Source organism: Epinephelus fuscoguttatus, linkage group LG14 (assembly GCF_011397635.1).
Source record: "Epinephelus fuscoguttatus linkage group LG14, E.fuscoguttatus.final_Chr_v1".
Taxonomy (NCBI): domain Eukaryota; kingdom Metazoa; phylum Chordata; class Actinopteri; order Perciformes; family Serranidae; genus Epinephelus; species Epinephelus fuscoguttatus.
Window position 1 is genome coordinate 36743464 of NC_064765.1, and position 20620 is coordinate 36764083.

Genomic DNA, 20620 nt, shown 5'->3' on the forward strand with positions numbered 1-20620 from the left:
GCGTATTAATAAACACTTTTGTGTAAATATGCAGGATTATAGCCAGTGGCTAATTTCCATCCTTTGTCCCTAGGTAGGTTGGTGTTAACAATATACAGTCAATTAAACAATAATGGTGAAAAGTACAATAGGCAGACTAACAAACAATCAAACAAGCATCTCTTCTTACATCCTCCATAGCTGACATATGCCTGTATTTCACATTTGCCTTCACTGTCATTATTGTTACTATGATGTTCAGGTCATTTGCGAGAGATACTTAACTTACATTACATTTTATTTACCATACATTTAAACTGCAAACTGTGTTGTTGGTAAAGGTTATTTTACACCATTAAGCTTTCCTTTCATTCTCTTATGACATTAGGTTTTTTTGTTTGTTTTTTTTTCAAAGTAACCTCATGGTCTTTCTGCACACTTTCTCAGACCTTGCCAGAAATTCAGAAATGTCTTCCCACTCCTTTGAAAAAAAAAAAAAAAATTGTACAATATCTTAAAGGGGTTCCCTAAAAGTGCTTTTTCATGAAGTTGGGGACAAGAGATGGGATCTAAAAACTTTTGACACTTGTCAATATCAAAGCAGAAGACTTTTAGTCCCTAATATTAGTCAAGGTCCAAAAACACTGGATCCTATATTTCCCATAATGCAACCATTTTCATCTTTTAGGCTTTCAAGTTAGGGTGGAATAATTTATTGTTTAAATATTGTCACTGTTATTCGAAAGTGTGTTTTTCAAATAGTAGGAGACCTAACTGCAATTATAGCTTGCATAATTTATAATACATAACATAACTGAGAGCTGTGTAATCCCTAGGACTGTTAATCATATTGGTTATAATGACGCCAAATTTACTCAGCTGTTGGTAATTAATGTTAAGTCCATGAGCTGGCCAAACAACAAACAGGATAAGAGTCTACAGCCATGGCTAGCGGCTCTGTGAGGCTATATTCAGTCACAGCAGAGCTAAATGCTTACACACCTTTCTTTAGCATGTTAATATTTGTCATTCAGCTGTTTCCTCAGTTCATAATGTAATTAAGAAATGGCAGTTAACAGGAACTGTGGAGGTCAAGTTGAAGTCTGGAAGACAAATAAAACTTTCAGAAAGAGCTGCTTGTAGGATTGTTAGAAAGGCAAATAAAAACTGCCATTTCAGTGCCATTCTCCCTGAGGACATTTGAAGGAAAAAAGGAACATTATATCAAAAGGACGTCCAACTCCAGACCTTGCATTCACAAAAACAACTAAGAGTTTTGTTTGTCATTTTCAATCTAGCACGTACGAGAAACACACATGGCTAGCTGGCTGTCCAAAGGTGAGCAAACTCTTCTGTTGGCCATGTCTCCTTTTTTCCACCGAATAGACAGTCTGGACCACAACAGGTTATGGCGATTTAAACAACTTCCACACCGGTATGACCAAACATGAGCGTGCATCTTCACACATACTTTGTCTGGTAAAACTGCAGACATTTGGCAACACACGGATTGATGATCAGTTGAACGAGGGCCTGCGAGTAGCAACGGAGCAGTGGAGCAACACAACGAGCGGGTAAGAAAGAACAGGGACGTGTTGAAAAGACTTGTGGACATCGTTGTGTACCTTGGAGCCCAGGAGCAGGCATTCCGAGGGCACTCAGAAGGGGAAGGATCAGACAATCGCAGTAACTACATTGAACCTGTTAACCTACTCCGGAAATATGATGAGAGGCTAGCCCATTATTTGGAAACATGCACTGTGTTCTGTGGCATGTAAAGCCACATTCTGAACGATCTGATTGAAGCTGTGGCTAGTGTGATGCTTAATGAAATAAAATCTCAACTCAAAGACACAAGCTTTGTAGCGCTACTACTTGATGAAACGACAGATGTGTCCAACTTCGCCCAGTTGTCTACAGTCTGGAGGTATGTTACCAAAGAGAGGGTGGTGGAGGAGAGATCTGTGGGCTTTTCCGACGTTAGCGCTGACAGAACAGCCACTGCCTTAGCGGAGCATGTTTTTTCCTCTGTAGGTGAAATGGAATGTGGTGACAAGCTTGTCGGTCAAACATATGATGGAGCCGGTGTAATGTCTGGCCACCTAAATGGCTTGCAGGCCAAGGTTAGGGACCGATACCTGTGTGCCAGTTTCGTGCATTGTTGTGTGCACATTCTCAACTTAGTGCTGTCACAAGTGTGCAGCACTATCAAAGACTGCAAGGTTTTCTTTTCAACCTTAAATGGCCTAGGATCATTTTTTACCACTTCTGCAAAGCGCACCAAGGCTCTAGATGACATCGTAAAGAGACGATTCCCTAGAGCTGCTGCAATTAGGTGGAACTTTATGTCTTGTTTAGTAAACACAGCAAAAGAGAACCACAAATCATTAATCGAACTATTCAGTCACATAAAAAAACAACCCGTTGGACTGGGATGAAAGGTTGATTCTTTCAACAGGGGGGTTTTTGCAATATTTACAAGATCCCAAAGTCCTTTTTTCTGATGTGTTTTCTCACACTGATGTGCTTTTCAACATCCTACAAACGAAAGGCTTGGACATTGGCTATTGTGTGAGTCAAATGAAGAGAATAGCAGAACAGTTGCAAAGACAGAGAGGAGAGAAGAGTTTGAGCATGTTTTTGCACAGGTCTCAGAACCAGAGAACCCAGCTAAGAGGAGCAGAGGGGGTGATGACAGAAAGGCAGAATATCAAGAGCTTTATTTCAAAGTGTTGGACACTATTGAGTTACAAATGCAGCAGCGACTTTCATCTCTGGAGAGGTTTCTGGGTCTATTGGACTTTTCTAAATTTCATCTGTATGAGGAGGACTTTCCAGACAGTGCATTTAACTCTTTGAGGGACACGTGCACAGTTTTTTGATGACATACTTTTGCGCAGTGAACTGAAAGTGCTGTTTACATCTCCTGAGCTGGCCAAGTGAAATGTCTCAGAGTTAACATCTTTAAAGCACTCAAACGGCCTCTGTGATGGCAGGACCCAACTTTACAGACTGTGTGAACTGTTTCTTACCCTGCCATCTACCACTGCGTCACTAGAAAGAACATTTTCTTCATTAAAAAGAATCAAGACCTATCAACGGAATGCCATGGGACAACAACGATTAACTGGCCTGGCGATGATGTCCATTGAAAGAAGAATGCTACATAAAATGAAGACGTCCGACACTTTTTACGACAAAGTCATCACTGAATTCACCAGGAAGGCTCGTAGGATGGAATTCATCTACAAATAAGGTAGGACATTGTTCTATTTTTGAATATTTTTGTACTGTAACAGCAGTTGGTTTTGGTCCGCCGAGGCCAGTGTGTGTGTGTATGTGTGTGCTTTGAGTGTTTTTGTACTGCTCTGAATGGTTTTGGTCTGCTGTGGCCTCAATTGGTTGTGGTAGATTTGTGATCAGAGTTTAGGCCTGTTTGCGTGAGTGAGTTAGGTCCGCCGAGGCTGGTGTGTGTGTGTGTGTGTGTGTGTGTGTGGGTGGGTGGGTGCGCCGCGGGCATGTGTTGCTGACAGTTAGGTCATGTCGGGGAATATTCAAAATTGAGGTAGCATGACCAGAGTAAAAGGTCACCGCTCGCCACTGCTATACTATTGATCTTCATGGACGAGTCATCAGAAGAAAACCTTTCCTGTGTCCTCACCACAAAATTCAGCGTCAGAAGTTTGCAAAGGAACATCTAAACAAGCTTGGTGCTTTTAGGAAACAAGTTCTGTTGACTGATTAAGTTAAAATAAATCATTTTGGATGCAATGAGCAAAAATATGTTTGGAGATAATAGGTTGCAGAATTTCATGAAAAGAACACCTGTCCAACACAGGGGTGGATCGATCACGCTTTGGGCTTGTGTTGCAGCCAATGGTATGGGAACATTTCAAGGGTAGAGGGAGGAATGGATTCAATTAAATTCCAGTAAATTCTGGAAGCAATCATCACACCATCTGTAAAAACGTTGAAGATAAATAGTGGACGGCTTCCATAACAGGAAAACGATTCTAAACACATCTCAAAATCCACAGTGGACTTCCTCCAGAGGAGCAAGCTGGAGGTTTTGCCATGGCCCTCACAGTCCTCCTAAACATCATTGAAAACATGTGAATGGACCCCAAAAGACCAGTGTATGCCCAAAAATCTCACAGAACTAGAAACCTTTTGCAGGAAGAATGGGTGAAAATCCACCAAACAAGAAGTGAAAGACTCTAAGCTGGTTACAAAAAGTGTCTGAAGCTGTGATACTTGTCAAAGGGGGTGCAACTAAGTACTGACCATGCAGGGTGTCCAAACATTTGTTTCTGGCCCTTTTCCTTTTTTTGTTATTTTGAAACTATAAAAGATTGAAATGAAAAAGTAATCCTGCTTAAGCTATTGAAGAAATGTTTCATCTTTAACTTCATGCCTTTTGGAATTAGGTTATCTTCTACTTACCTAACTACACACAAGAATGTAAGGAATGAATGTAAAATGGCAAGATTTTAATGAATGCAATTTTAGAAACAAGATCAGTTTGTTATACTGCATCACGCAGTCATTGTTGATTGTTTGATTGTGCTAACAGTGACTGGAAACTGATCTTCTTGTATGAAATTAGCAGAGTTCCCCTTTCAGGCCTTTATCTAATTTGTGGCCTATGGTTGACTTTTATGTTTTATGAAGAATACAATTACTTGATTGTCTTTTTCTGTGTCCCTCACAGGACTGATTGACTACAATTTCCACTGCTTCAAGAAAGCCATCCAGGAGGTTTTTGACGTCCGTGTAAAGGTTCAACAGAATCGCAAACTTCTCAGTCAGAGGAGGTGGAGCAAATTAACTATGGCTAATGGAGTGCTCGACAACCCCCACTGAGGACTGATTACATCACATCAGACAGCCAAATGTACCTGAGCTGCACCCCCACAAATCCAGGAGACTCCATCCTCATTCAGATGAACACCTTTTTTCACACTGGGAATCATTCAGTTTGTTTAATCCACACTACGTCCATCATTGTCTCTCTGTCTTCACAGGCAGTTGTCTGTCAGCAACAGGAGAACAAACTGTCATTCATCAAGTTTCACTAGGCTGATGAAATTTAGTGGATCCTTTTTATTAAAAGTATACTAAGTTTACTTGTTTGTCTGAAGTATACATATTGATTTTATTCTCCTGACTCTCTGTAGCGAGGGTGGGGGTGAGGGTGGGGGCTTATTCTGAAAACAGAGAGCTCATAGCAAAACTGGGGGTCTTCATTAAACATTATGGATACCGTTATTAAGCACAATATATAAACAGCAGTAGATTTGTTTGATTGGAATGGCTGCTTGTAGAGAGTGCACGTGACTAAACTTGTGATTGTTTCACTTGATATTCTGTGAGAGAGTCAAGTGGCAGACACCAAAAACGCTTTCTGTATTTCAGCCAAGTCACTCGCATCAAGGTTTTAACCATTTATTGCAACAGTATACGCTTATACCATAAATATGAGTACGTTTTAGTTAACAACCCTTGCTGAGCGGTCCAATTAGGAGGCAGGCTGGGGTGGTGGATGGGTCACAAAATACAGGGCTTGCAGTAGACCAGTTTTCAGAATCATGTGAACTTTGAGTGAACACCAAGTCATTTCAAGGTACATCCTCACCTTGTTTCCTTTCCTAAACCTAACCACAGTAACTTTATGTTAATTATGTAACTTTATGTCAAGGATGTAATGTCATTCTTTGGATGCTAATTCATAGGATATCATATCAGTTGTGTGGGCATTTTGTCAAGTATTATATGAACTGTTGTATTAGGATACGTTGGGCAAAAACACTCCTCAGTCTCTGTGGACACCATGTACTGGAGTGCTACATGTTAAAAGAGGAGCATACCATTCAGTAGTGTTTCTTTTTTTTTTTTTTTTTATCTGTATAGCTCATGGTAACACCTTCCACTTCTGTGGGCAGTGGCAGTTTACACACTAAAATTATACAGTTTAGCAGTGTCAAGTTGGCTGAAGAGCCTCAGTTAATTGAGACTAAATTTATTTTTCTGTGGGAGGTGGGGTGATTCTGACACTGCCTGCGCTCTTCAGTGTTTTGAATCAGTGCTGATGATAAGAAATATTTTGATTCTTGACTATCATCAGTGCTGATAATAGTCAAGGACTGAAATGTTTGCTGCTGTTTTTAATCACTTTTTATTATTTGTTTGCACTTTCAGCACCCTTCTTTTTGTGCACTGATCTTCTAAATAAATTTTACTTTTTTTGCATTGATCTCAGCCCATAAACCCTTTTTGTGGCCCAGTTGTATTGGTGTGTGTGTATCTCCTCTGCCGCCTTTTCAGGGATAGTCGTGTTACCATTGGATTGTTCACAGGAGAACTCGGACAGGACTGCTCCTACACCAATGTCAAAGACGTCAACTTATACAATGAAAGGGAGAGGGATGTCCAGATGCCCAAGGACTGGGGCTGAAGTAAATCACAACCTCAACTATTGGAGGCCCACTCAGCTTCAGGAGATCAGGAGAAGGCAAAAGAGCAAGAGGTTAGCGCTGCAAGAGGAGCTGCCACTGATTTGCCCCAAAGCAGCGATAAAAACTGGCAAAAGTTTAACTGAAGTTGGCTGAGGTCAATCATTTATGGCTTTCACCTTGACAAAATCAATCTGGACACATCTGTCTGTTACAGTGAAATCCAGAGAGGAAATAGTGAGGCCTGGAATGCCCACTTTTCAGCCTACATATAGTTGATTTTCTGATAGTATAGCTAGCATCTGTCACACATGGAAGACGTAATCCAGAGGAAAATGTCATCAAGTCGACAAAAATTGTCTATGAAGGCATATCAAGGCATGTCACAATAATTGCATTAAGACTCATGAACATGTCCTTGATCGTTTTTGCTGACCTTAAATTTTGTCCATTGCGTTTGTATGCATGTTTACATAAGAATGTCACCATCCTTTTTGGACGGTCTCTCGCAGGTACAAAACAAATTTCTCCTAAGGGAGACAATAAAGATCTTATCTATCTTATCTTTGCTGATCTCATACCAGATTAAATAGCAGGGTTTTCCCCACCATTATAAGACCTGGGCACAGCGCCAAAGTGTTTTCGTTTCACAGTGCCTAGGCCAAATAAACAGCTGTCATATCCGGTTGTGCCCTCCTTCTGTCCTCTCCCTTCTATGCTGTCTTTGTGGCAGTTTCTGTGAATTACATTAAGTGTAGATAATGTCAAGGCCAATAGAGTGTCCCAGAGATGATGTTCTTCTGTAGGCCGATGTGGAAGTTAACATTGCACTAGTTACCTCGTCAAAAGCCTATGATATTTTTCCATTGGATTTTAGATTATTGCTGAAAATAAGCTCTGTGGCAAACAAACAAAAAGCTAACGTTAGGCTATAAACGTACGACACCACGGACGCATTACAAAATATAACCACCATAACAAAATTGTGAAGCCATATTTCAGGCATCTAGGCAAAAAATCACTAAAAAACCTATTAATTTCGAGACAAGGGAACTGGGAGTGCAAAATGGTAACTTATTTCTGGGTTTCAGGACTCATTCCTGGGGCACTCTATTGGTCTTTTAGCCGACGGCTACTGACCAGCCAGAAAGTTTTAAAGAATAAGTTTAAATGGACACACTCCACAGTTTCGATGTCTAAATATTCTAGGTTGAGGTCTAATGACATTTCTATTAATGTGAATGCGTTTAAAAAACGGTCACAACCAATGACAAATTGGATTGGCAAACTGGCAGTTTAAGCATGTGCAGATGAGTGGTGTTTGGCCTCCGCCATGCGGCCATCACCCAGAGTCTTCCACCCATGTGTAAAAGGAAGCCCGCCACCCTCTGCTGGAAAATGAGCTGGGAGCTCTTTGCCAAATATTTAATATTTATTTAAATGAAATTTATGTCACCATAGCCTGACAGTCTGTTTTTTTGTGCTTTTTGTGTGGTTTTATTTGATTAATGTTTTTTTTTTTATTTTGGATATTTGAATAATTTCCTTTTTTTCTAATATATTCTCATTCTGATGTTGTATATTCATTGAAAGCACGGTGCTCTTTGAAGGGGTGTTCTTGCAGTACTTTGTTAAAATGACAGTAATATTGTTTATCAAAAAAGCTCCAATCAAGTATGATTTATTTATAACATGACATTTCGAGCCATGTCGGCTCTTCCTCAGATGCTTACATGAATGAATGTGTAGGGAGACGCCATCTTTAAAGATCCCAAACCCTGGTCATGTGACCTGGCACGCCAGACGTGCATTATCATCTGTAAATACAAACCAATAAAACATATCAAAAATAGTTATTAGCCACAATAGTTATCACAAAAAATACACATGTATACATATATACATACATACATCTAAACACAATTTTTTATGTTCCCCAGAAGGACTCAGGCTGTAAAGGCCGTCATGTTACATAAAAAACTATTAGAGGTGCCTCTTTTTAGTACTAAATAACAGTTACAGGGTCAGTAATACTTGTGGAGAATACTCAAAAATATCAAAAAGACCTAGGTATAACCAGATCTCCAATACCACAACGGAGATATATAATATTGATATACATACCATGACAAGATACACTGAAAAAAACACAATGATAAACAAGTCATGACATAAACCTCAATATGTACAGCATCAGAGAAACTACAGAGAAAAAACATAAGAGACAGTAACTCTGAACATACAGCATCTAGACCAAGGAGCATACAATAGCAGTCCACATCTATAGAAACGGTCTAATATCAAAGTCCTCATTTAGGCCCTTGGGGGTTAATGTCCCCAGTGTGTGGATCCAAAAAAAGCTCGCCTTTGAGGAGCATGGAGTTAAGATCTCCCCCTACTGCGTGGATGTTTTAAAGCTTCGATCCCAATGTATTTCAAAGTAGAAACGCTGTGTTTTGCTTCAGCAAAATGTACTGCTACAGGGCTCGAGGCAACTTGGTTTCTGATGGTGCTCCAGTGTTCGGCAATATGTGTTTTCAACTGTCTGTTTGTTTTTCCGATGTATGCCAAACCGCATGGACATTTGAGCATATAGATAACAGGTAGTGGAACATGAAATCAATCCTTTTATGTGGTATTTTTTTCCTGTGTGAGGATGATTAAAAGAGTTAGTTTTGTATGTAAAGTGACATTGTTGACATAGACCACACGGGTAGTTACCAGAGGGGATAGAACTAAGAAAATGAGATGGTGAGATGGTTGGGGGGGAGGTCAGCCCTTACCAGCATGTTGCGCAGATTTGGGGGTCTTTTTAGAACCGCTCTAGGTGGTTTAGGGAAACTGTTTTTCAAAGATGGATCTGATTCAATTATATGCCACTGTTTTTTAATAGTCTTTTAAATGTCCTTAGACACTGGTGAATATTGTATAGCACACACAGTTCTCTGTTCTGACTCCTTAGGTCTGGTGATGGAAAGACTGGAGAAGCGTGAGACAGCATTATCAGTCCAGGTCTCTTTGTAACCCCTTTGTCTGAAATGGTTTTTTAGATCAATAGTTTGTTGATTGTAGTCCTCAACCAAGCTGCAGATACGTCTGATACGATTGAATTGAGAGATGGGGAGGTTCTTTTTTAAATGAGTGGGATGGTAAGACTCACCATGAAGGATTATTGTCCACTATGTTGTGGTGATTAAAGAAAGGGATGGTCTAAAAACTAGTCTATACCGTAAACCTACAGATAGAAATTCTCTCCTTCATGGCGAGTCTTACCATCCCACTCATTTAAAACAGAACCTCCCCATCTCTCAATTCAATCGTAAAACGCAAGCTTTTTTTGGATCCACACACTGGGGACATTAACCCCCAAGGGCCTAAATGAGGACTTTGATATTAGACCGTTTCTATAGATGTGGACTGCTATTGTATGCTCCTTGGTCTAGATGCTGTATGTTCAGAGTTACTGTCCTTTATGTTTTTTCTCTAGAGTTTCTCTCTCGGCCTTTACAGCCTGAGTCCTTCTGGGGAACATAAAAAATTGTGTTTAGATGTATGTATGTATATATGTATACATGTGTATTTTTTGTGATAACTATTGTGGCTAATAACTATTTTTGATATGTTTTATTGGTTTGTATTTACTGATGATAATGCACGTCTGGTGTGCCAGGTCACATGACCAGGGTTTGGGATCTTTAAAGATGGCGTCTCCCTACACATTCATTCATGTAAGCATCTGAGGAAGAGCCGACATGGCTCGAAACGTCATGCTATAAATAAATCACACTTGATTCGAGCTTTTATGGTGTGCGGACTTTACTTGTTTTTGCATGTTAACTTTTTTGGTCCAGCACCCATCCTCATACAGGGTAAGATGTGCGTGTTGTTTTTCCACTTTTGAGTAATATTGTTTATCACAATTGTTTCTGGGACAGTATATTGTCCAACAGATGACATCAGAATGCAGGGTGTTACAGTTCTAGACCGTTATTTGATTGAACCCTCTAAAGTAAGTACATGGTCTGAGTATGCCGTCCATCTCACTCACAAAGAATAAGCTTGCTCCAGCAAGAGACTCTGCTATGTACCTAACCATGGCGGTTATTATACAATACAACAATACAGTACAACTGATGAGGGAACAGTGTGGTTGCTCGTTTCTTGCTGATATCTTCTTTCAAATCTGTTGGTCTCAAGGGGATTCGTGAGTGGTAGAGTTGGGATTTCTAGGTGGCAAACCAGGGAAAAGTCAAAAAAACCCTCTTCAGAGCCAGAATGAATGGGAGCCTGTGAGAAAAAGACTGCATCATTCAAAACAAACCGACAGAAAAGGAAGTGTGTTGGAGGTAGAATTTTGAAAACTGATTTGGCTCACCAGGACCCATTGTTGACTGATGAGCCCTATCTTACGATGCCAACTCCAGACAGGTTGATCTGCAGTGTCCTGGTAAAACACAGTAGGTGCAACATCTTTGTCTCGTTCTCTGGTGTCTGGTGTTTACCAAAGTTGCATGGGTTCAGGAGAGTTTGTCTCAGTAGTCTGAGACTCAGGCTGAAAAGAGTTGCAACATGTTTAAGATGAACCATCAAGGAGAGTTGAAGGAAGGAGACGAGAAGAAGTCTGGAAATGGCTGGTTGTAAAGGTGGTCTTGAGGTGATTGTCTGCCTGAATGGCCAGAGAGATAAGATTGTCAAGATTGTTGTCAAGCCTGGGGGAGATTAATTCATCATATGTGGCTTGAGATAGCCCATGAAGGAAAGCGGAAATGAGTCTCCCTTTTCCAAGTGCAAGAGCCTTGTCAAAGGTTTAAATTCTCTTTGCAGCTTCTTTACCTGTCACCAGATGGTTACAGACTCTCTTCATCTCCCCTTGAAAAGAAGAGTAGCTGGCACAGACTGACTAATGTTGCTCCCAGATGGCTGTAGCTCAGACTTTATCCCTTCCTGTGAGGGGGTTATCACGTGTGCTACACGGTCACCTTTAAGACTTCTCGTCAGTGTTAGCCTAAAAAATGAGATCTTAATTTAATTCTTGACCTTAAAAACAGTAGTTGATAAGTCCCACCACAAAGTCCATATATGTACCTGCTGTGTAACTTCCGCTCATAAAGTACAACCTTCCTTAGCTGCTCATCTTGGGGATCAAAACAAGCCTTCTACGTTCATATTTCAAGAACAGCTACTAAAATGGCCCCTGTGGTAAGTTATGTCAATTAGTTTGAGTTATTTGATTCAATTTTAAAGTGGTTGGAAATGTGCTCCACTAAAAACCAATAAAAATGGGGTTTTAATACCCTTAATATTTCAGGTGGAGTTCAATAGTGGCACACTTGCTGGACAATCTGATCCATGGTTTGTAGCTCTCAGATCCAAGCCCACTGGTTCCTAATAAAAATGTATATCTTTAGAAGCAATTCACAAAATCTAGTTTCATTAAAAAAAATAGCTGGTCGCTGTAGTTCCCCATAAACATTACTCAAACAAGAGAAATTATTGTATTTAATTGTGACTATTTTCAGAGGTGGATGAATCCACATTTGATGATCTACATTAGTGAGTATTTGTGGCAGGAGAGTGTGTGGGAGTGACTCAAAATAAACTATAGTGTGTGTGTCCATGGCAATGTGGGAACATGTCATCCAGTGCAACAGTGAGGCTCACTGATGTATTTTATTAATAGTTTTTAAACAACAGTGGAGCTCTGTGGTACAGAGGAAGAGCATACTGTATATCAGGTTACACATACAATTCTTGTTAGTAGATAAATTTATTGTTGGTTTAGATATGCACATGGGATTTATTGATAAGAAGAGAATTAGCACCAGACTTTGAAGGACCTTGTTGAAGGAGGCATTAAAATATATAAAAATGTTTTGTATTGATGTCTTTTCCTGTTTAGTTGGAGACTGTGATTATTAGTAAGTGAAGCCTGGGCAGGAGCCTCCTGGACACTTTGACAGCAGGCTATTTGCTTCTTGAGCAGTGAAATGAATCAAGATTTGATTGGCCAGCTATCATGTCTGATGGATATAGGTCATAAACTTGATGAGGCCTTTGCTTTCTATAACCTTGTAACACAGAGAAGGCTGAGTAGAGCTGCGTGTGAAGGTGAAGCTCTCCATTTACCTGTCAGTCTGGGCTTAATCAGCCAGCTGTGATTACGAGCTTTAAGCAGGAACTGGGAGAATGTAGTCAAGTTTGCTTCTGAGCTCAGAGTCAAGGACACAGTGAGGAGCTTAGTTTATGTAGTTTGGACATCAGGGGCTGCCTTCACAGTATATTATTGTGCTGGGTGGTTAAGTTGGAGGGCACTAAGGCACAGATCAGTTTTGGTTTTTATTTAATTAGTACTTGCTGCAGCTGTGGTTAAGGGTGAGAGGCTGTCAGCAAATACTTTGTTGGACACAGGGAAACGGAGATCTGTGGGGGTACATGAGACCCTATAAAAGTGGGTGGTTCACGGGGAGTACCACCAGTTGGTCCAGGAGCTTCATCTCAATGATGGACATTTCAGGTACTGCACTTATGTGCTTCCACACCTGCTGTTTTCTAATTAGATGGTGGTAACTGCAGTTTGTAAAGTCGGATAGCTCTAGGTATCCCGCAATCACTACCACCAGTTTCTCCTCCATTGTTTATCAACTGTAAACTTGTTGTCATGACCACCACAGAAGGCCAGCCTCTCAAATCATCCAATTGGTCAATGGGAAAAAAGGAGAGATGGCATGGGGAGCTTAAAGGGAAATTTCGGTTTATTTCAACCTGTCTCCTATCGTCCTAAATTTGTTTCAAGTGACTAGTGACATAAAAATAATAGTTAGCATGTTAGCCGTTAGCCTAGATACAGCCGGGGCGCACAGTAGCGTCAGACCTGTTAAAACGTAAGTGAAAGGGCAACCTTCAAGTGCAAAGTTAGTCCACTAAACAAGCTTTTTTTCCACAAAGACCGCCTCATATCGTTAGGATAAATGTCAGAGAACATATAGAAAACGACATGTAAATGTGTTGTCTTACCTTACTGGTGTGGTGCCATGTTTGTTTGCCATCTAGCTCTGCTTTCCATAGTGCGGCCGAAATATCGCAAGAACAAGAAGCGATCTCATACCGTGCCTGAAATCTCGCAAGCTCTAGATAAAGCCCAGCTGGATACTACTCCAGGTGGAGGTGTCTCGTCCTCGGTCACATCCAGACCTTGAAAATAAGGCTGCAACCGGTCCCATTCCTTGCAACAGAGGCATTCCCCTTCTGTGGGCATTGGGGCACAGCATTCACAGGTACACCACCAATCTCCAGAGCTACGCAGCCTTGCAGCAGCCATTCCTCCTCTCTCGTCCTCTACCTGTTGCGCCTCTCTCTCTCTCTCTCCTCCATTCTTCAATTTCACGAAGCTCTTCGTCAGTGTATCAAATAAATAAGGGCGGCCATCAAACTCTGCAAAATCAAATTCCTCCTCCACAAAGTCAAAGTCTGGCAAAAAGTCAGCCATTATTCTACAAATCTTTCATAAAATAAATGAATGAACTTTTCAGGCTACTGTCCGGTTCTGCCTTCCAGCTGTTGCTGCTTGTTCAGGCACAGTATGAGATCGCTGCTTGTTCTCGCGATATTTCGGCCGCACTTTGGAAAGCAGAGCTAAATGGTAAACAAACATGGCAGCACACCGGTAAGGTAAGACAACATGTTTACATGTCGTTTTCCAGGGGTGGAAAGTAACGAGTTACATTTACTCTCGTTACTGTAATTGAGTAGTTTTTTTGTGTAGTTGTACTTTTTTGAGTAATTTTTAAAATCAGTAATTTTACTTTTACTTAAGTACATATTGTTGGAAGTAATTTACTTCACTACATTTTAAATAGCTTCCGTTACACGCGTCTGCGTGCCAGTAACAGTCCGTCTGATTGGCTCTGGACAACTGCAGCGCCAGAAGGTCATAAACATCAAGACGTTGGTGCCAGTGCCACAGAGGAGCTAACGTTAGCTAAAAGAGCATGGAGTTGAGTGTGTGGTTGGAAATAAGTGTGTCGATGGAGAAGGGTCGAATTTGGGACACAGAGACACGCACGGAGAACGTGAGGCCAATCCCTGGCCATACTTAAAGGACTTATTTGAGTTTAAGTCCGCGAATGAGAACAATTTCATCATGCAATGTAAACTTTGTATGCCGAAAGAGACGCAGCTATCCACCTACAAAAACTCTGCTTCCAACCTGCGCAAGCATGTACAAGTAAGATAACCTCACGAGAAGCTAAATAACGTTACATGCAATTAATCATGGATCCATGCAATTAATGACTTTACTCAATCATGGTATGCTAACGTCAGTGTCAGCAGCCAGCTTTATAGTGCTAGTTAACGTTAGCTTACTTGGTAGTAAAACTAGTAAGGTTCATTTTAAACAATCAAATTTGACCCATTCCTTAATTTCACACAAAATTATGCTATTGCTATGATATGCTTATGAGTGTATTAACACATTGAAAAATGCACCAAAAAGTTATTAAGTTTTGGCTCATAAAAAATCTTCTAGTATTGTTCTAATATTGGGTCTCTTTAAAATTAAATTAAAGAGTGTGGTCTAGACCTGCTCTATGTGTAAAGTGCCTTGTGATGACTGTTGTTGTGATTTGGCGCTATATAAATAAAGATTGATTGATTGATTGATTGATATATTGGTGAATGTTTTTCATTCAGTAATCTTATATGCAGGATAAAACCAGGTGATCTGGGACCACACTTAAAGTCTGCCGGTGACCCATCCATGATATAGTCTACTCTTTCTACATGACACTTTGAAAAATATGAATTAATCTATTAATATAAAAAATATTTTAACTGTATGTTTAATGAAAACATGGTATTGATTATTTATATGACAATGTTTGTTTTTTGTTCACAGCGGAAACATCCATCAAAGATGAAAGTCTACACTGACCTCGTGGCAGCACGGAAGCGGACCCTGAAACCAGAAAAAACCCCAAGCAAGCAAGCAAAAATATCTGACTTGGTGGCAGTGGGTGGAACTAAACGTGTGCCGCAAGCAAAAGTTGACAAGGTCCTGATTAACTTCATTTGTGAAGGCCTTCATCCATTTGCTGTGGTTGAACAACCTGCTTTTAAAGAACTTGTATCAACACTGAATCCTCAATGCAAGATCATTTCCAGACCCACTCTCCGGGCCAGAATACAGGCAGCTTCCACTTAAATGAAGAAGGCTGTGGTGTCACACCTCAGTGAAGTCAGTTATGTTGCAACTACCACCGATTGTTGGACAGCACACCAGAGAAGTTTCATAGGGGTCACCTGTCATTGGATAGATGAAGAAACGTTTGAGAGACGATCCGCTGCACTTGCATGCCAGAGGTTGAGGGGGTCCCACACGTTCGATGTGCTAGCAGGTGCCCTTGATGACGTTCACTGTCAGTACGGGTTAAGGGGAAAAGTTGTAAGAACCACAACAGACAGCGGGTCAAAATTTATCAAAGCATTCAGCGTGTTTCGGGAGCAGAGCCTGTCCACGGAAGCCGAGTCAGACTCTTCTGAAGAAGAGCCCAAAGTCAACCATCAAGACACATTCAACATCCTGGAAGAAAACAACGGTCTTGAATACCAACTGCCTTCTCATCAAAGGTGCGCGTCACCTGTTAACAGATGCTGCCAAGGCAGAAGAACAGAATGATACATACAAACAGCTATCACGTGCAGCCTTTGGGAAATGCCAAGGACTGTGGAACAAAACAGGTCGGTCACACATGGCTGCAGAAACTGTGGAAGAAGAATGCATCCTCCAGTTCATACGGCCAAATCAAACACGGTGGAACTCCACATACATGGCTGTGGAGAGGATCATACAAATTATACACGAGAAGGGAGAGGGTGCCATCAGAAATGACTGTGAGAAATTCAAGGTGAAAATGTGAGTACTCCTGAAATGGAATACATTATGTAAGCACTATTCACAGTTTGAAATAATGACTCTCTCACACATTCTCCATTACATTTTCAATTACACCTTTTTCCATAAAACACAGAGGGTGAATAGTACATAAATACACACACATTGAGCATACAGTCTGAATAGAACATGAGTGGACTTATTTGATATCATAAAAATGACCACAAAGTATCAATATTATCAGTAGTACTAGTGAGATGGGTAAATAAAGCATCTGATTGCTGGTAATCCTTAGTACAGAGTGGTTTGGCTTTGGGGTGTTGACTTGAATTTCTGACATTTTGTGAATTTTGGTTGTGGCAAACTTCTAATTTAAAACATAGTATTTATCTGTTGATATTTGCTTTATGTCATATAGGCTGAGTCCGGATGAAATCGCCTTCTTGACCCAGTACTGCACCGTGATGAAGCCTGTGACGAAGGCATTAAACATCCTTCAGTCAGAGATGAACACACACATGGGATGGCTGCTGCCAGTGATCTTCCAGTTAGAAGCAAAACTCGAACGACTGGAAGTATCCTACAAGTTGTGCCTACCACTAATCAAAGCCATTCAGGTTGGTGTCCAGAAGCGCTTTGGTGGGATGATGGGAGACCCTGAACTGATAGCTGCAGCGATCCTTCTGCCAAAATTCAAGACCACTTGGACTGAGAAAGCCAACGTCATAGAAGCAGGTATGATTTTCAACACTTATTATTATTAAAGGTATCATTTGGATTATTGATGGGGGATGTATAAACTACATATAGTCAGTGTATCACCTACTGTAGATGCTGGTCAGCTCACACAAAGTTTGGAGAAGAGGAGTCTCCACTTCGTCAGCATAGAAGCAAAGCAGTGTACTGCTGTGCACAGGGCCAGCAGTAAAACATTTTTGCCACCTTTAAGAAGGCTTAGTCCAATATCATATACGCAACAAAATAATGAGCCTGTCTACATGAATGTAGAAAATGTTTTGGTTTTTGTAATGGCAACATTATGATGAATTAAGTCGCCACATAAATGAAAGCCTAAATGTCTGATATATTCTATGTGTTTTGTGTGTATTTGTCACTTAACACAGGTTTGGCCTATGTGAAGCACCACATTGAGCACATGACAGAGGATAAGATGGAGCATGTCGGCCACTCATCAGACGAGGACGATTTCTTCTCATCACTGAAGTCCAGAAAGTCAAAAGGCACAAGTGAGCTAGATGGGTTCATTGCCTGTGTTTCAGACAAAATGGACCTACTGAACTCTTTTCCTCTCATCAGAAAGCTCTCTCTCAAACTCAACACTGGCCTGCCTGCTTCTGCTGCTTGTGAGCGCCTCTTCAGCTGTGCTGGACTGCTTTTCACTGCAAACCGAGCTAGAATGAACTCTACTAACTTTGAAAACCAGCTCCTGCTCAAACTAAATAGCAAGTTCACTGAGTAATTAAAATGAGGAACTGAAGCAGAGCAGGAGGAGAAAGAAACGGTGTAAAAAGTGCTTCGAAAAATCAGTCAAAAAATCCTAGAAGAAGAAAGAATTGACTTTCACTTGGAGATGGTTCATCCAGAGATCTGTGATTTTTAGACAGAGCCGACGACTTTCACTTCAACTGAGTTTTGTTAACATTTATTTTCATAAGTGGGATAATCTTGTTCTGCTTTTATGTCTTGATGAGCTAAAGACAGTTTCCTGTTGATTTTCTGTTCTTATACAGTGAGATGTGAATGAAAGCTCAGGCATGAATCAAGTCATGATTATTTTGCAAAAGTTTGATTTATTTGTGCAGTTTTTGATACATGTGTATCTCTGTACACCTGAATATGCAACAGGTGCGTCGGTGCAACTTGAAAACAATGATACTATTTCTGATTATTATTTCTGACTCACCTGATGGTGCCGAGTCCTGAAAACCAGCTCCTGTTCAAACTAAAAAGCAAGTTCATTGAGTAATTAAGGAGGAACTGTAATCTGGATCTATCTGTGATCTATGTGTTTTCTTTAATAAAAAAGTGAGTTTGAGCTTTGTGTATGTTTTTGTACTTTTTTATTGCATGGGGAGAGATTATACCCCCACCCCCCCCCCACCCCCCACCCCCCACCCCCCAAGAAGTAACTAAGTAACTTTTACTCTGAGTACATTTTAAATGAGCTACTTTTTACTTTTACTTGAGTAGATTTTTACACCAGTACTTTCACTTTTACTTAAGTAAAATTTCATCGCGGTAACAGTACTTTTACTTGAGTAGACTTTTTTGGTACTCTTTCCACCCCTGTCATTTTCTGTGTGTTCTCTGACATATATCCTAATGATATGAGGTGGTCTTTGAGGAGAAAAAGCTTGTTTAGTGGACTAACTTTGCACTTCAAGAGTATGCCCTTTCACTTATGTTTTAACAGGTCTGACGCTACTATGCGCCCCGGCTGTATCTAGGCTAACGGCTAACATGCTAACTATTATTATATGACACTAGTCACTGTTTAGGATGATAAGAGACAGGTTGAAATAAACTAAAATTTCCCTTTAAGTTTTTTCAGCTCAAGGAAATCAGAGCACTCTGGGAATTGACTTTATTAACAATATCAAAATCTTTATCATCATAAGAATGAAGCACCTATAAAGAGCCAGTAAAGAGTGACAGGTAGCCCAAAGGAGAGTCCCCTTGCATCTTTAAACACATATGCCCTGTTTCCACCAAACACTTTTGGTAAAGTACCTTTAGAACCAAAAGTAACCCTTCAGACATGGTACCTAGACCCTAGGTATGTTTAGTGTGTCCACCGCAAACACTGCTCTTAAATGTGGACGGAGTTGTTGTCACTCGCTGTGTTACCTCTTCACCAGTGACACAGACAGAAGTCTCCACCTCATTTATTGTCCGCAGAACAAGGTTGCATACAGACATTTTCAGAACAAAATAGGACAGGCTGCAGTGAGAGTCTCTCTTGTTGGGATATTTAAAGGTAGTGGGTTTGTGCATTGAGTCCTTCTCAGGTAAGTGCAAGGGTTTAGTGCTGCTGTAGCCCACAGGAACGAAGCTCCACTAGGATTAGAATATGTGCATTTCACACAATTCAGACAAATTAATATATATTTTAAACACCTGGTGACCAACTCATTACTAAAAGTATGTCATCCAAGAAAGACAATAAAGACTTATGGAATGGTCAAAATTTTCGTATTGAAATTTAAGGTGTGTTGATGGAGTCATGTCGTCAACTCATGCACTGAGTTACATTACAAGTAAACGTTCACCTTAAAAGTTGCCAACAGCCGACCCAGTGAATTAAGTCATTTTTGTTTCGGTCTACAGCTGCTGCCAGAGGCATCAAAACACACACACACACGTGTGTGTGTATATATATCTATATCTATATCTATATATCTATATCTATATCTCTCTCTCTTTCTCTCTCTCTCTCTCTCTCTCTCTATATATATATATATGCATATATATAACATATGTAAAACTTGCCATAGTATGAACAGTGGTTACATAAGGTTCAAAACCAGCCACAACTCAGCTCTGAGCCGAGTGACCTTCCGCTATTGACCAATCAACAGACTGCAGTGTTTTAGCTCCATCTTTTAGTACCAGATCTGTGTGCTAGGTACCCCAATAGAGGGGTTTCCAAAAATGGGCATGGTTAGGAACACTCCTAAGAGCAATATCAGTTTGTGTAAGATGGTCAAACACAAAATCTACAAGTAAGGCATATAATTACAAAAGAAACAAAACAAAATAAATGACCCAAAATGATAATAATTGCAAGAAATGAACAACCACCAGTTTGCAAATGTGTCAAAATAAACTAAACACATTGTTATCTGCATGAAGTGACTTGCTAGGTAACAGCAAATGAAGCAAAAGTAACTAAACAAACTAATAATAAACAGTACATCTGTTGCTAATGTAAAATAACCACATTTGTAACCCAGAATAAAATAATTAGACACTTGATAATACATTTTAAACTGAGTGAAATAAAACAAAGTGAATGAATGAATTACACAAGCTATAGAACAGGGGTAGGCAACCTGTGGCTCCGGAGCCACATGTGGCTCTTAAGCCCCTGTCCAGTGGCTCCTTGAGACTTTGAGAAAAGAATTCTATGGAAATTAATTCTATGAATCCAAATGTTGCTGAACCTCGATAGCAGTGGCTGGTTAGCTATGGATGTCAAATCCAAAAAAGTAAATTGAATAAAATAGAGAACGTAGCAGTGCGTGGACAGATTTGTTTGCTCTCACTGCCAGCTCTG

The 20620-nt window shown here is 40.3% G+C and overlaps 2 protein-coding genes across 2 annotated transcripts in view; both read left to right on the top strand.

The window, feature by feature from the left end:
* rragd (ras-related GTP binding D) overlaps positions 1 to 6225 on the top strand; it is an 89324-nt gene extending 83099 nt beyond the window's left edge. Inside the window, exon 7 of the mRNA XM_049596310.1 lies at positions 4691 to 6225. Within this exon, the coding sequence (XP_049452267.1) occupies positions 4691 to 4842 (152 nt within the window). The 3' untranslated portion in view covers positions 4843 to 6225. The remainder of the gene's footprint in view (positions 1 to 4690) is intronic.
* Positions 6226 to 15721: 9496 nt separating this feature from the next.
* LOC125900979 (uncharacterized) lies at positions 15722 to 17940 on the top strand. The gene is made up of 3 exons (XM_049596324.1): positions 15722 to 16344; positions 16742 to 17058; positions 17448 to 17940. Exons 1-3 carry the CDS (start codon positions 16181 to 16183, stop codon positions 17801 to 17803), a joined length of 837 nt encoding a protein of 278 aa, XP_049452281.1. The 5' UTR covers positions 15722 to 16180; the 3' UTR covers positions 17804 to 17940.
* Positions 17941 to 20620: the final 2680 nt, after the last annotated feature.

Bases quoted from the DNA above. Each gene is read 5' to 3' on its own strand.
- LOC125900979 (XM_049596324.1), top strand. From the start codon at position 16,181: ATGGCTGCAGAAACTGTGGAAGAAGAATGCATCCTCCAGTTCATACGG. The intron at 16,345-16,741 runs GTGAGTACTCCT...TATGTCATATAG, and splicing joins GAGAAATTCAAGGTGAAAAT to GCTGAGTCCGGATGAAATCG. The intron at 17,059-17,447 runs GTATGATTTTCA...CACTTAACACAG, and splicing joins AGCCAACGTCATAGAAGCAG to GTTTGGCCTATGTGAAGCAC.